At 45.3% G+C, this 15,576-nt stretch overlaps 1 protein-coding gene across 3 annotated transcripts in view; it reads right to left on the bottom strand.

The window, feature by feature from the left end:
- Nucleotides 1-15,576, bottom strand: part of ELAPOR1 (endosome-lysosome associated apoptosis and autophagy regulator 1) — a 70,499-nt gene that overhangs the window by 27,485 nt on the left and 27,438 nt on the right. For 2 of the 3 annotated variants that reach the window (XM_036272481.1, XM_036272483.1), the window contains exons 2-3: nt 4,984-5,104; nt 2,631-2,823 (exon numbers count right to left, since the gene is read on the bottom strand). In XM_036272481.1, the coding sequence (XP_036128374.1) occupies nt 2,631-2,823; nt 4,984-5,104 (314 nt within the window). The remainder of the gene's footprint in view (nt 1-2,630; nt 2,824-4,983; nt 5,105-15,576) is intronic. The other variant, XM_036272482.1, reaches the window with a different exon arrangement.

Here is a 15,576-nt window from a genome sequence, read left to right as displayed (position 1 = left end):
TTCAAGTTAGAAAGAAGAAACTGCACAGGAAAACTTAGAGGCTTCCAATATTGGAAAACCTTTTTAATGTTTACATCTATCTTTCTCTCATTCTTGTTTCACCTTCCCACTACTTGGGCTCTGTCTTTTCTTCTCTGCTAACATAAAACCTCCTTTCTATATCACTCCTTCTTCACTCCTATCCCCACTTGCTCACCCCAGGCTTGGATCTAGGGGCTATTTCCAGCACCTTGGCCCTGGGACATTTATCCAGTAACCAAGGCGGAGCCCCTGAAGGCTCAGGGTCTTTCCATGGAAACTCGTTGGCTTGGCCTCCTTTGTTACCAATTATTTATTTCATGTCGACTTTATGCCAGATGTTAGATGCTAACAACAAAAAACAAGACAGACCTGGCCCCTCCCTCCTGGAGCTTGCATTCTATTTATAATTGAGGAGACAGAAGCTTAACTAATCACACAATTCATCACATAGTAATAACTGTGATAAATGCCATAAGGAGAAATATAAGAGGATACAAGGGTGTGTAATAGGGGTCTGTGGGGTCAGGGATGGCTTCTTTGAGGAAGTGACATTTGCTAGAAGAGTTGGAGAAGAGTGTTCAAAGGCCCAGAGGAGTGATGGAGCATGGTGGCCAGCATGGCTGGAGCATAGTAAGCAAGAGGGAAGGTACTTGAGAGGTTGAAGAAATGGGCAGAGGGCAGAGGCCAGAAGGGACAGGGCCCTGCAGGCCATGGCAAGGCACTAGATTTTATTCCAAGAGCAATAGGAATCCATAGACTCCATAATTTTCAGCAGGAAAATACTATGGTTGGATTTGTGTTTTACGCTCAATCTGGCGGCTGAGTGGACGATGGCCTGGAGGAGGCTGGGAGTGGAAGGAAGGACTAGCGAGGAGGCATTAGAGGCAGAACAGGCTGCAGGTGATGCTGGCTGGGTTAGGTTGGAGGCAATGGAGGGAGTAAATGCCAGACATTTGATATCTTGGTACCAGTTCAATTATTGCCTTTGTGTGGCGTGGTGAGGAAATCATAAAACCTCTCTAGATGACCATCTGCTCTTCATTTCTGCAGAGAAGAAACATTTTTCCCTCACTTCCAGGGATGCCTTGGACTCTTTTGAGATCCAGGCCCCTCAGGATCTATGTCATGGAAACACTGTTTTTATTAACCAGCCCACACCCTGCCTTACTCAGAGGTAATGATTTCTGGACTTTAGTGCAGTCCCTAGACAGAGAAACTCTTTCTTTGCTCAAGTAGGAACTGATTGAGTGAGATAGGCCTGCACCTTGGTCGGGTCAATCATGTTCTCTATTAGAACACAGATAGGGGGTTGGTTGTCTTAACCTACACATTTCCTCTCCTTCCGGCTTTAATCCTCTCTGATGCAATGTGGTCATGCTAAAGATTTTGACACATAATTTGTACTCTAAAATAACATTAACTTTGGACTATGAAATACCTGCTACCTGGCTCTGACAATGATATTTCTAGGGTATTTAAGTATAAGAACGGGAGACATTGCTCCCAGTTTTAGAAATCCAAGTGTAATACAATTACTAACTCCTTTTTATCCTTTGATTGCTTGAGCATGAGAGCCATTTTTATGTACGTACTTTTCTGCCATATTCTTTGTCAATATTTAATGAAGAGCAATGATTGATTGTCTTTTATATCTATGCATCCCCCCACTTTTCTTCCCTAGAACCAAACATTGCCTTGCACACACTGAATTATTTGAAGGTAGCATCTTGGGCAGTAGAAAACTTGGCGCTAGGTGTGAATTCCAGACTCACCAATTGTAAGCTGGGTAACAAAGGATGAGTCACTTAACCTCACTCCCTGGCCCTCCAGTTCCTCATCTGTGTAATGGAAGAGTCATACCTAGTTTACAGAATTCTCATGAGGATTATAGAAAATAAAAGAGGTAAAGCATCCAGAATAGTGCCTGAATAGTAGAAGGCATATCGTTTAATTCCGACCCCTGAAATTATGTATATCCAAAGAGTTTGACCAGGAGAGCTCACCAGTTCTACCAGCACCCTGGGCTGAGCTTTTCAATTACTGGAAATATCTCCTTTTGAGCTGGAAAATTTTTAGTCACTGGGGTCTCAAGGATTTGAAAGATCTCAACCACCACTGACCAAAGCCCAGGTCCTTCTCTACCTCCCCGCACCCCCAAACCTATGAACTCAGGTTTGACAGACCAGTTTTAGAAGTTAGCACCAAAGCTAGGAAGATACCCAGTGCATTACACATTGTGTTGCCATCAAGTTGAGGATGTTTATTGGCTGATCCAGAATTCCATGGTAGAAATCCAACTGAATGTTGTTTTAAATCGACATCTAACCCTTGGCCATCTCATCTTTCTCTCTCTATTTCCCCATGTTTTTACCTGACACAAATGCCTGTCCATCACTAGTAAGCTTAGGTCAGAGAATGGGCTGAGGTGGATAGATGTCCCATCCAACAGTGCTTGGGGCCCTGCTCCAGGCCTGACCCTGGCAGTGTGGCTCCCTCTTCTCCATCCTCCCTTCCCAGCCTGCAGAGCAGGAGGAGTGCTCCCTGAGCCCTTTCCCCAGCACAGGGAGGAGGGAGCATGGAGGTGAGAGGACAGGGAGGGGGTGACTCACAAAGTGCAGTTCTCGGTGGACTCATTGGTGCTGTCATTGATCTCCATGTTGGTTGAGAGGCTGGCAAAGCCGTGGGGCAACTCGTCCCACTCGTCGAACCGGATGCCCGTGCCAAGGGAGTAGCGGCCCTCAGCGCAAGGCTTACATGACTGGTCCTTCATGTCCAGAAACTCCCCAGCTTTGCAAGAAAAGGCTGGAACACAAAGCAAGGACAAGGGTGGGGTGGTGGGGCCCTTGCTGCCCCAGGAGAAGTGGGCAGGTTGTGGGCATCCTAAAGGGAGGCACAGAGGGTGAAGATCTGGGCATTTGGTCCACTAAGATTTAGAGCCACGGCATGTCTTGTATGAGTCCATTAACAGACATGCAAATCCACAGAGACAGACAGTGAATTTGTGGGGCCAGGGACTTGGGGGAGGGGCATGGGGAGAGATTGCTGATGGATTTGATGTTTCCTTTTGGGATGATGACAATGTTCTGAGATTAGATAGTCCTGATAGTTATGCAACTCTGAATATTCTAAAAACTAGTGAATTTTATACCATAAAGGGGCAAATTTTATGACATGTACATTATATCTCAGCAAAGCTGTTATTTAAAAAAGAAAGAGTTAGGGCTGTGGAAGCTCTGCCTTGCTGAGGGATTTAGGCTCATCCCTGTCGATTTTGTTTCCTAAGGGAGTAGTCGTGGCCATTCTGAGACCTCTCCAGGGAAGAGGATGCCATGGTCTCTCGTGCAGACCCCTCTGAATGGCATCTGGACCTTCAGCTTTGAATTTCCTCCCTGAATCTCTGGCCTCTGTCACCTTTCTGGTTCCACTGCCACCATGCTGGTTGGGATTCTCATGACCTGTTAGCTCAACCTCTGCAGTGTCCTCTCCTAACTAGTTTCCTGTTTCTTGTTTCTACTCATTTTGTGGTCAGAAGTATTATTCTGAAACATTGATATGTATCATTACTCCTGTTAATTAAACAATAATCAGGTACTCCCCCCTTCAGTTATAGAATTAAGCTCCTAGCCTGGCATTCAGTCTCCTACACTTTTCCTGCAACCTAACTTCCCAGCTTATCTCCCGCTGCAGACCTTTCTCCCCGCAGCCCCATCCATCACCTTGCCTGTGTTGCCTTCATCCCAGATTACATGTTCTACCTCCAAACTTTTGCTCAAGTGGTTCTGATCCCTAGTAAGTATCCATACCTTCCATTCTTTTTCACTTTGTATTAACACATCATATTGATGGGAGCCTCCCACTAGGCTCTGAGCTCCTCCAGGAACAGTGGCTCAGTGACTGACAGACATAGGAGGAGCTCAATTAAGTTGGCCTACTTAACTGAAGATGGCTCATTTGTTTCCACTAGTCACACCTCAGTTCTGCTCAGATCTTAGCAATATTCATTCATTAATTTAACAGGTATTCACTCACTCTCTTATTGAACCAAGGAGACACTATGTATGCTAAGCTTATTTTAGAATTTAAATTCCCTCAGTCTCCTTTACAAATATTCACGTGTTCTAGGCCTAGCCGATGTGGTTCAGTGGTTGAGCTTCAACCCGTGCACCAAGAGGTCGCTGGTTTGATTCCCAGTGGGCCCAATCCCCAGTAGGGGGCATGTAGGAGGTGGCCAGTTGATGTTCTCTCTCATTGATGTTTCCATCTCTCTCTCCCTCTCACTTCCTCTCTTTCTAAAATCAATAAAGAAAAAAAAATCATAGAAAAACAAACAAACATTCAAGTGTTTCTTGATTCTAGTCCCTGATTTTTAGTGTTACTCCCTTTGCGTATCTAAAAAGAACGGTGCAGGGAAATGAGCTGCCAATTACAGAAAAGTTCTGACTATGAGTTACAGAGGTGGGGACAGAAGCTGCGGGCAAGTCATTGCCTCACTGACTGCACAGTTAGCTCCATAGCCAGGGAAGGTTCTTGGTCCCTGAAATGATGCCCAGTGCATTTTAAAGGTTTGTCTCTGCAGAAATTTATCTTCTCTGGCTTCCTTTTCAAGAAAGAAAGCAAATTACAATCTTTCTCATGACTGATTGTGGCTGGTGAGTGTAGATTGAAGGGATGCATAGGCCAAAAAGAAAATGTATGCACACTGGAAAAGATATCTGCATGGCACATAGCTGGAATTACTTATACTTCATACCCTAACCGGATTAAAAAATAAATTCAGATACCCAGTTTGCATCTGTGAAATAACATTTCTACACCAAATCTCAAAAGGGCCTAACTGGGAAAATGATCTGGTTCCTTAAGGCAGCTGCACTGTCAGGAAGGGCCTAGCTTGCATGGCAGGAGGCTTGGGGCAGAGGCCAAAGCTGAGTGACAGGGTGGCCCTGGAGCGGGATGGCTGCTTACAGCACTCGGTGCCCTTAACGGGGTCAGGGAGGCTGGTGCACAGGCCTGGGGTGTGTGGCACGGCGACCCTCCACCTGGAACCCGTGCTGTCACACGCGGTGTATTCGTAGTGGTACTCAGACTGCAGGGGCGAGAACAGTGGGCAAAATGCACATTAACAGTGATCAAACAGTAACAGCTTCTCACCCACTTCCTCCCCAGCGACATGGCTACTGACCCTTATCAACACAGTAATTGGCCCTGGGATCTTTGTGGGGAAAAGGTATCATGGGAGCTATAATTATTTGGACCATTCCTTTCCACCCAGCCATGGTCTAGCCCTTAAAACGCCCCCATTTTTTTTTTTTTTTTTTTTTTTTAGTGTGTCTCTCTTTGCTGTTGTGTATATGTCCTGATATATCAGAGGATTGTGAGAAGGTAACTAAAGAACAGGCTAGAAACAGGGAGTTTTTCTTATCCAAACTGTAGAATTTATGAGCAAGGACTGGCCCATGAAAAATTTTCAAAAGGATTGTCACAGAAGCTGTATTTCTTTTCCCCTGTATTCTTCACACTCCCTTCTGCCCAGAAAGACTATGAATTCCCACCTCACATTTTATGAAAATGTCATATTTAGACCAGGCAGGTGATGTGTTCTCATCGTGTGGGTCTATTTGTGCCTGATTTCTCTGTGCAGTGGGAAACTCACAGTTCAGTTGCCTTACCTGAACTAAGAATAAGCTAAATAACAACAAAACAGCCAAGCCAGCCACTAACTAGACAACAAAAACAATAAAAACCACCACTTGGGAGAGAGAAAACAGAACATATGTGCCAACTGTTCCCTAAACATTTATTCTTTTAAGTTTTGTAATAAACACAGCATAGAATTCATTGACTTTGGCTCTGACAAGTATTTTACAGTCTGCACTAAAACTATTTTCAAGTGCAGAACTACTTTGTATTATTGTGTCCATAAAAAAAATAGATTTAATGTCCCCTTTGAACCCATATGAAAGCATGATTGCATAACATGTATAAAGGCAAGGAGTTGAGCCTTAAAAATGAGAGTTAATCTCAGAATGCATAAGAAGCAAAAGGAGAAAGCTTTACCTTTGGAAGAGGTGAACATACTGCATTTCATCTATTCTAAGATGCCTATCTTTCCCATTTTAACATATGTGAAATCAAGATGTTTGGCTTATCACTGATACAACGAGTAAGCATTGTGTCATATTTTAACTGATAGAGCCTTTTCATTTTTTGTGGTACATAGAAAATGGTGTCTTAGGAGCAATGGCATCTCAGACTTGTGGAAATATGATAGATATGTTTCTTGATCTGTAGTTTTAGACACTTCGGATGACAAGAGAATAACTGTAGAGCTCTGTTTTTATTTTCCTCTACTATAAAAATTTACCAAATATATATTGCACAGCCACCGCTCACAGGCACCAGAGTCGTGCCCAGTGTGGTTCAGGACCACCACGCGTAAATGCAGCACTTTCACCCAGAGGGAAAGATGTAGAGGACAGGGGGACAGTTTGCGGAACTGTGGGCCTAACTTTTGATGAGAATCTTTGGCTTTGCATTTAGATGTCAGTGTCATCTAGGAAAGAAAGAGCACCAGGATGGGAATTCTTTGTGCCTTTGGCTAACATTTCTCGGGGTCTATTTTTCCTCATAATTCCAGTCTTTTTCTTATCTCAGAGAACTCTGAGATAAACAGGGCAATTCCACATACGTCAGTTCTAGGCCTAACAACGATGCTCGCCAAGGGTTTTGCTGCAAGAATGAGGGGTAAAATCTACTGTATGAAAATGAAATGGAGAATTGAGTGAAGCACGCAGAGAGGATTCGACGTTGGGCCTGTGAACATAATTATGCTGGTCATTTGCATAGGGCTTTCACAGTTCCCAAACACTGGCTCATTTGCTCTTCAATTTCCCCAAGCAGAGCAGGGTTGTTCCCTTCACTGTCCAGATGAGAAAACACTCTCAACTGGGTGAAATGTCTTGTCCAAGGTCACACAGCTGGTAAGTCACTGAGGCAGAACCCAGGCCTCCCCACCAGGAATCCTCCACCCTCATACCTCGAATCAAACACAAACTCACACTGGGCCAAATCTAAAAATTGAATAAGAGAGTGTTGGTTGTCTGCCAGCAGCCAGGCTCACTTCTGAGGCCTGGGAATTGGTGTTAAAATATCTAATCTGTTCGAGTAGATAATTTCACTCTGACTGCATCTGGTCCTGTGGAGACACATGGGCCAAGTCCATTTCTTTTCATGGTCTTTCATGGGATCCACTCAGTGGGGAGGTTTGCTGGGCAAATGGTAGTTCCAAGCCCTAGAAAATGTCACCATGTGCTAATTCAGTTCACGTCACTTGGGGATATTCCCACCATCCAAGGTGGCTGGCTCTGCTGTAGCTATTTCAGACCTGAACTACATTTTGCAATCTCACCATTCAAGACAAAAGCTTAGACAGATAGTTAAATCACAGACATAACTGGCAGCAGTTCTCAGTTATATTCTGTGAACAAATCAATTCCCCGACAGTACCTCAGTTTACCCAGTGACCTGTCTTTGTAAGTGTATAGTCTGAATAATACACAGATTCACAAAGGAGACACACAAATATATTCAGTGCATTTGTCCAGCACACAATTCCTTGCTCCCCCTGCACAATGACACAACACTACCTGAATCACAGTTTTAAATGGGGCACAGTAGGCAGTGGCTGCTGCCTGTTCATCAGGAAAAGAAGGGAAGGGTATTGAGGGATGGGCACCTTAGTTAATCTGCCCTCCCCGAAATCACCCAGCCACATGCAGTGTTCCCGGGAGCATGAGAAAGAAGAGAAAAAAAACCAAAGTTGGAATCTGCCTTGCCAAATATTGAGCTATCTGTAAGTAACACTAATCTTTTGGCCCCAGAGGAAGAAGGATTTACTCAGACCCACATGTTCTTAGCCCTTGCTGTCTAGGTATTGAGAGGACTGCTGAAATGATAAAATAATGGCCAAATCCGGATGTACCTGGATGGAAATGTGTCCTTCCTTTCACTGTCCCCCCATTCTTACAAAATAACATTTCTAGCCCTGGCCAGTTTGGCTCAGTAATTAGAGTGTTGGCCCGCGGACCAATGGGTCGAGGGTTCGATTCTGGTCAAGGGCTCATACCTCGGTTGCAGTTTGTCCCCTGCCCTGGTCGAGGTCATGCAGGAGGCAACCAGGCCATGTGTTTCTTTCACATCGATGTTCCCCCTCCCCCCCACTCCCTCCCATTCTATCTGAAGATAAATGGAAAAATATCCTTGGGTAAGGATTAAAACAAAACAAAGTAACATGTCTTAGTTTTTAAAATGATTATCTAAGTACTACATTAGAGACTGGTGGTAAACTATGGATTGGGTGCTAGAGAGGCATTTGGTTGTTATTCACTGTGGAAAGCGTAGAAAGTGTAAGCTGATGAGCAGGTGGCAAAAGGAGGCATGCTGGGCAGTGTGCCCTATCCTGGGGCTGATCTGCTCCCAAAGGAGGTGCCCTTTTTCCATATGTAATAGGTCAGTTGTGAGCATAAATGAGATGACATAGGTTAAGCATACGAAGCTTTTTAATCTTCAAAACAACCTAATGAAGTAGGTACTATTATTGTACCGCGTTACAGATGGAAAAACTGAGGCATTGAGAGGTGAAGTAATTTGCTCAAGGCCACACGGCCCGGAGATTACCAAACTAAGACTGAACCCAGGCAGCCTGTTTAGGGGCCAGTCATACTCACAGTATGTGTCTGGGCCCAGCACTGCCTCTCAAGCTACAGAAAGCTTTGCAAGGAAAGTCAAGGGTACAAAAAATACTTTGCAAACAGGCCCTAAGGGGGAAAGAGTCAAGTTCAGAGCCCTGTGGAATGGGGAGGCTGAAAGGCACTTTAAACCTCATTGGAGGACCTCCCCTGTCCTGGATGTTTGTTGTTTTTGCCTACCCAGCATGCACTGCCCCCTCTGGCAACACAGCCTCTCTTGGAGGATGAATCCCCTGCTTGTTATATTCAGTCTTGGTAGAATTGTCAAATGGGTGGGCAGCGCTGCTCTGCCAAAGCATGGACATATGCCCACATGAAGCCAATCAGATGCTCTCTAAAGGTAGATGGGAGATGCGATGAGGGAGTGAAGACATAGCCATGGGTAGGGATGTGAGGTGGATAGAAACTGAGGGAAGGATGGGGCAGGGAAAGGTCCTCAGGGAAGTGACCTTCAAGGGGTCATTTGACTGGTCATTTGACTTCTCTGAGCCTCAATCTTCTAATCTGTAAAATGAAAAAATTGGACTTAGGTAATTTCTAATTTCTAAGATTTCCTCCAGTTCCAATATCTTATTTTATGTCTGATACTTGCAAGGAAATCTGTTCTTCCTTCCACTCTCCCCTCCTTCAAAATAGCACATCTCAGATTTAAAAATAATCTTCAAAGTCATACATGTTAATTCTAGAAAAGATGAAAACACAGGCTAGAATAAAAAAGAAAATCTGGCCCTGGCCAGTTTGGCTCAGCGGTTAAAGCGTCGGCCTGCGGTCCGGAGAGACCCGGGTTCAGTTCCCGCTAAGGGCACGTACTTCGGTTGCAGTTTGTCCCCGGCCCTGGTTGGTCGTGCGGGTGGCAGCCGCTCGATGTGTCCCTTCACGTCGATGTTTCTCTCCCTTCCTCTCTCTCCCTCCCACTCTATCTGTACAAAAAATGGAAAAATATCCTCAGGTGAGGATAAAAAAAAAAAAAAAGAAAAAAGAAAATCTGCCATAAGCCAATTGAGCAGAGACCACTACCTATAATATTTTATTTTATTTTTTTATCCTCACCCGAGGATATTTTTCCATTTTTTGTACAGATAGAGTGGGAGGGAGAGAGAGGAAGGGAGAGAGAGAGAGAAACATCGATGTGAAGGGACACATCGAGTGGCTGCCACCCGCATGACCAACCAGGGCCGGGGACAAACTGCAACTGAAGTACGTGCCCTTAGCGGGAACCGAACCCGGGTCTCTCCGGACCGCAGGCCGACGCTCTAACCGCTGAGCCAAACCGGCCAGGGCTATAATATTTTAATGTACTTCTTTCCAGATTCTTTTTATATGCATGTATATACATTATAAAAACAAGATGAAGATCATATGGTATGTTGCTGTGTACTCTGCCTCCCCCCCCTTTTACATTTTTGGTCACAAGCACTTTCCTATGTCTTTAATGGTAGCACCATAGCTTCTTTAACCATTCTCCTCTTGTTGGACATTGACTTTTGTCCAGTTTTTAATCATTTTAAATAGCACGACAATGAACCTGTGTATCACTAATTATTTCCTTTGGATAGATTTCCAGAAGGGGAATTACTAGGGTAAAGAGTATGAGTTTTTTAAGATTCTTGATCAAGAAAGATTTCTAGAAAAAAAAATTTTTTTTCTAAGTCTCTTTTAAAAAAAACTTATGGGTCCAGCCGGTGTAGCTCAGTGGCTGAGTGTCGACCCATGCACCGAGAGGTTGCCAGTCAATTCCTGGTCAGGGCACATGCCCAGGTTGTGAGCCAAATCCCCAGTGGGGGGCATGCAGGAGGCAGCCAGTCAATGTTCTCTCTCATCAATGTTTTCATCACGCTCTTTCCCTCTCCCCTCCTCTCTCTCTTTAAAATCAATAAAGAAAAAAAACCTTTTTTTAAACTTATGGTAATTTTTATTTATTTATGTATGTATGTATGTATGTATTTATTTATTTTTTATCCTCACCCGATGACATTTTTCCATTCTTTGTTCAGATAGAGTGGGAGGGAAAGAGAGGAAGAGAGAGAGAGAAACATCGATGTGAAAGGGACACATCGAGTGGCTGCCTCCCGCACGACCCAACCAGGGCCGGGGACAAACTGCAACCGAGGCACGTGCCCTCAGCGGAAACCGAACCCGGGTCTCTCTGGACCGCAGGCCAATGCTCTAACCGCTGAACCAAACTGGCCAGGGCTAAACTTGTGGTAAATTTTAAATATATATTTTATTTATTTATTATTTTAAAAATTTTCCAACATATATTTTTTGCAAACAGAATATAATGCCCCCCATGTACCCACCACCCAGCATCAATACTTACCAATTTCTGCCATTCTCCACCCACTCCTCCACTGGAAGTTATTTTTTTATAGGTTTTTTTTAAGGTAAAATTTATATACATTGAAATCCACAGATCTTAACTGTACAGTCTGGATAAGTGGCACACTTGAGTGAAACACTGACAAGGCTGAGACTCGCTGCCCAGAGACTGCTTGGAGAAGGGACCGTTCCCCTGCCACCTCCACCCACGGACAGAGTCGACAGTCAAGCAGGTGCCTCACCTCCTGAGCCTTAGACTCACGGAGCCACTGATGCAGAAAGTCACAGCTACCCAAGGAAGCAGGGGATCAACATGACAGGTTTGTCTTGGCTGGGACACAGCCTGTGTCAAGAAACAGGTTCTTAAGTAAACCCGGATTTTGACTAGAGGCCTTAGGGTCTGGAGGAGGTTGTGTCCTGCACTTCCCCCAACTGCTGGCTGGTCCGCATCTCCTCACTGTCCTTGAAAACCAGAGAATGTCACGATGGGGGCAGGGTAGGCCAGGCAAATGCCCCAAGCTTGGTACAGTGGGGTCAAATAGATTTTGCCGACTCAGTTGCAAACACCTCTTTTGCTTGGAAAGAACCGGAGTCAGACAGAAGCAGGTCCCATTCAACAGTCCCAGCTGTCAAGGAGAGGCTAGCTCTTTGCTGCGAGGTAGGAATGAGCTAGTCGACTTATCACAGAGCATGGGAAACCAGGGGGAAATGGGTCAGAGTTTGAGCCTGCGACTTTCTCTTAGGCCCAGCCCTAGCTGGATGGTTTCCCAGACTCCTGTTCTTTGTGGGGGTTTTTGTTTGTTTGTTTGTTTGCTTTTGGAGTATCCTCAGTCAGGTTTTGGTTTTGGCTGAGGCTCAGGGCATAGTGACCTTGCTTTGTCCCATTGTGAAGGGTAGGGTGGAAGGCACAGGACCTTTCCGATTGTTCTTTAGCCAGTCAGACTGAGGAGTGCAGTAGGCCCTCTCCCTCCCTCCTTCCCACACTCATTAGAACTACTGACCCAGTAGCACGGGCTCCTGAGCCCCAAGGCCCAGACATCCCAGCTCCAGAGCTCTGGTGCCTAAACCTGCATCTGTCAGATCATCACTACTGCCTGGGGATCATGTTAAAAATTCAGAGTCCTGGGTTCTGCCCCACAAGATTCTCATTTTCCATTAGATCTTTTTCTGTCCTCCCTCTTTCAAAACTCACTCTTCTAAGCCTCAGGACTTAAGTATTTATCCCGTTTGGAAGCAAATCAGATAAACCAATTTCCCACAAGACAGGGCCTCTTAATCTACAGTCCTTAGATCACTTCCTCCATACAACCGAATGCAAAATTTTAGGTATGTGGGGGGAAAAGACAATTTTAGGTATGTGCATTTTTCTGGGCAAAGGGTCCGCAGTTTTCATCAAAGCCTCTCAGGCGTCTGTTATCTACCTTCCTACACACAGAAAACATTAAACTCTGTCATAATGTATTAGTAATTTAAAAATAGCTTAATATTTTACCGGCCCACGGCTGTTCACTTTTTAACAGAGGGCTGAAATATTTTAACTAGAGGATTTTCGAATTATGCTCCTGAGTCTCAGAATTTAGAAGGCCAGATACTTTGATTGGGGGAGAGGAGGGATTCAGAATTCCCCCTTCTAATGGAGCAATGTTGTTTTTCAATCTCTTTTACATGTTTATTCTTCTCAGTTAAGATTTCATTTGAAACAAGTTTCACACACACAAAAAGTTTAGCACAGTCTTAAGAGCAAATCTCTCTAAGGTGGAGTTGTAGGTGCTGAGGCAGACTCGGGGTCAAGCATGCCTTTTGACCTTCACCCCACAGAGTCATTTTCTTTACCTGAAACTAATGCCTTTCTCCCCCAAAGCAGGCACCAGACCCAGCAGCAGCCAAAGCAAACAGACCCCAAGCAGGCTTGCCCTGCTGACACCCTGATGATGGCCCTTAAGCTGTGGGCTGTTGCCTAGCAACACAGCGCCGAAAGCCCCAGGACTCCCAGTCTGAGTATGGAGGAGCCTGGTCTTACATCGCCCTTTTTCCAGCATTTGCTATTCTACTCTGGGTTTCCAGCTTCCATTTTGACTAAAAACAGCAGGGACAGTGCCTGGTCCCCCGACAGGGCCTGCCAGGGTTTGGCAGTGGACACATTACACAAAGCAGATTCTGGGTTTCAACACCCAGCTGAGACAGTTCATGCCACTAGAATCTGGGCCAAGCTGTCTGTAATTTAAGCTGCCTGTCCATTTGGGGCACAGCCTTAGTCTGGGGTCTCCTGGAAGACAAGTAGTGAAGAAGTGGGACAGGCGTGGTAATGACAGCCACCATTCGTGGGCACATGTGAGCACCCACGCTCCCAGGTTCCAGGTACTTCACATGCATCTTCCCCTTTTGCCCCCCAAACCCTCTCTGATAGGATCCCGACTGTTGTGACCTCCTTTTTCACAGTTGTAACAAGCTCCCCTTTGTCCCAGTGATCCTCACATCCCGATTGACATTTTTCCATAGCACTTACCACCTACAGACACACTTTATAGCTCAGTTGTTCAGTATGTGTATTGTCTATTTCTGCCCCGTCCCAATTCAGATCAAACGTAAGCTCCACAAGAACAGGGACCTTTGGTTCTGTTCACTGATGTAGCCCACATGCCCAGAACACCGCCTGACACATGGTAGATGCCAGTAAGTATTTGCTGAGTAACTGAATGGCGGGACAAGGGCATGACTCTAGCGCAGCTCTGGGGCTGTGCAAGGCACTCTGGATTAAAGCCAAAGAAATGCCACCCAAAGCTGCATGATCATAGACCCTTTACTAAACCTCCCCATGCCTTGGTTCCCTTGCCCGTAAAACAGGGATGATAACACTTTGCTAAGATGATTAAATAAATGCCGCCCCCCCCCCCCAAAAAAAAAACCTGAGTAACATCAACCTCTCAGGACAATAGATGATGTTCAGGAAAGCTCTTTGTAAACTAGTTACCAAAAAACAGCAGTCAGCTACTGCTGTGACCCTGCCTAGCGAGGGCTCACACAGGAGGCGCCCAGGCCTTTCTCTCCTCTTTTTGGCAATAGGGCTGGGATAAGAGCGATGATGCCTAACAGCGATGATGATAGCAGCGGTGAGACCCTCCCCAGGCCCCCTGCTGTTTACTGTGTGCCCTGACTCACCCTCGACTCTGATGCATCGTCTCATGCATATGAAACAACATCTGTCCTTTTTCCACTTTTCCTCCCCTAGCAACTCCCCCAAAGCTAATCTCTCCAAAAGAAAGGCTGTTCGCTGCCATTTATGACACTCAGTAACTGTGGCCAGTCCATCAGGGGCAGAGGGCTTTTCAGTATTGCTTGTAAATATCCCTGGGGTTGAAATGGCTTTGTCGCTAGGAAACGAAATGTCCTTTTATAAATTCCAATCCCTTTCTGATAGGTGAGAGTTTGGTACACACATCTGCCTTCAAGGCAGGGCTTTATGAGATTATATTTCAAAGATGTGCTTTTCTTGTTTTTTAATGAGATCAAAATGTTCCATTAAATTTTTTCACCTGAGCTTTTAAGCAATCATGAAAGAAACAGGTCAACTAGGTCCTGGCCTATGCAAAACTCTCCAAGGATGGCTTAGTGTTTTGATGTGCTAGCTGCTTATGATGGAGACTGTGAACCTGGAAGACAGACTCTCTGTCTTTGCTACCTCCTCTCCTCCAAGCCACTCTCCAGGCTACAGCCTGAGTGACCCATCTGAACTGCAAAACAGAATGTGTCACGGCCCCACTGCTGACCTCAGAGCAAGCATCAGACTCCCTGCCAAGTTTACAAGGCCCTCACTCCCTGGCCTGCTTCTCTCTCCAGTCGTGTCCCTCTTTATTCCGACTCTAGGCCCCACCATAATGCTTTGAGATGTCACCCACCTTACTTAAAAGTAATTCAGCTAAACCCTGGCCGGTTTGGCTCAGCAGTTAGAGCGTCCGCCTGCGGTCCGGAGAGACCCGGGTTCGGTTCCCACTAAGGGCATGTACCTTGGTTGCAGTTTGTCCCCGGCCCTGGTTGGTCGTGCGGGTGGCAGCCACTCGATGTGGCCCTTTCACATCGATGTTTCCCTCTCTCTCTCTTCCTCTCTCTCCCTCCCACTCTGTCTGTACAAAAATGGAAAAATGTCCTCGGGTGAGGATTAAAAAAAAAAAAAAAAAGTAATTCAGCTAAAAGTATTCCCTAAGTATATGGGGAAGGGATACAAGTTCAGTCAAAGCAGTCCTGGTATTTACAGGGACCACCGTGGACAGCTGCAGAGGTTGCATACTGCACAGGCCCTGAGTGTGCTATTGACATAATGGTATGCAAGGTACTGCCCTACAAGATCCATCCCATAGAATAAGAACACTATCAATATATACATAAACATAACACCAGGTAGAAAAGGACAGATGAGAAATTACATGCCTTAAGAATTTTTAAAAACAAGCAAATTTTTTTAATGCCTCCTAGTTTTCTTTTTTCCTCCAGTCTA

This window comes from Molossus molossus, unplaced genomic scaffold (assembly GCF_014108415.1).
Source record: "Molossus molossus isolate mMolMol1 unplaced genomic scaffold, mMolMol1.p scaffold_m16_p_20, whole genome shotgun sequence".
In the NCBI taxonomy this organism is placed as follows: Eukaryota; Metazoa; Chordata; class Mammalia; order Chiroptera; family Molossidae; genus Molossus; species Molossus molossus.
Note: the sequence above shows the minus strand (reverse complement) of the source record. Positions and strands in the feature narration are given on the sequence as shown.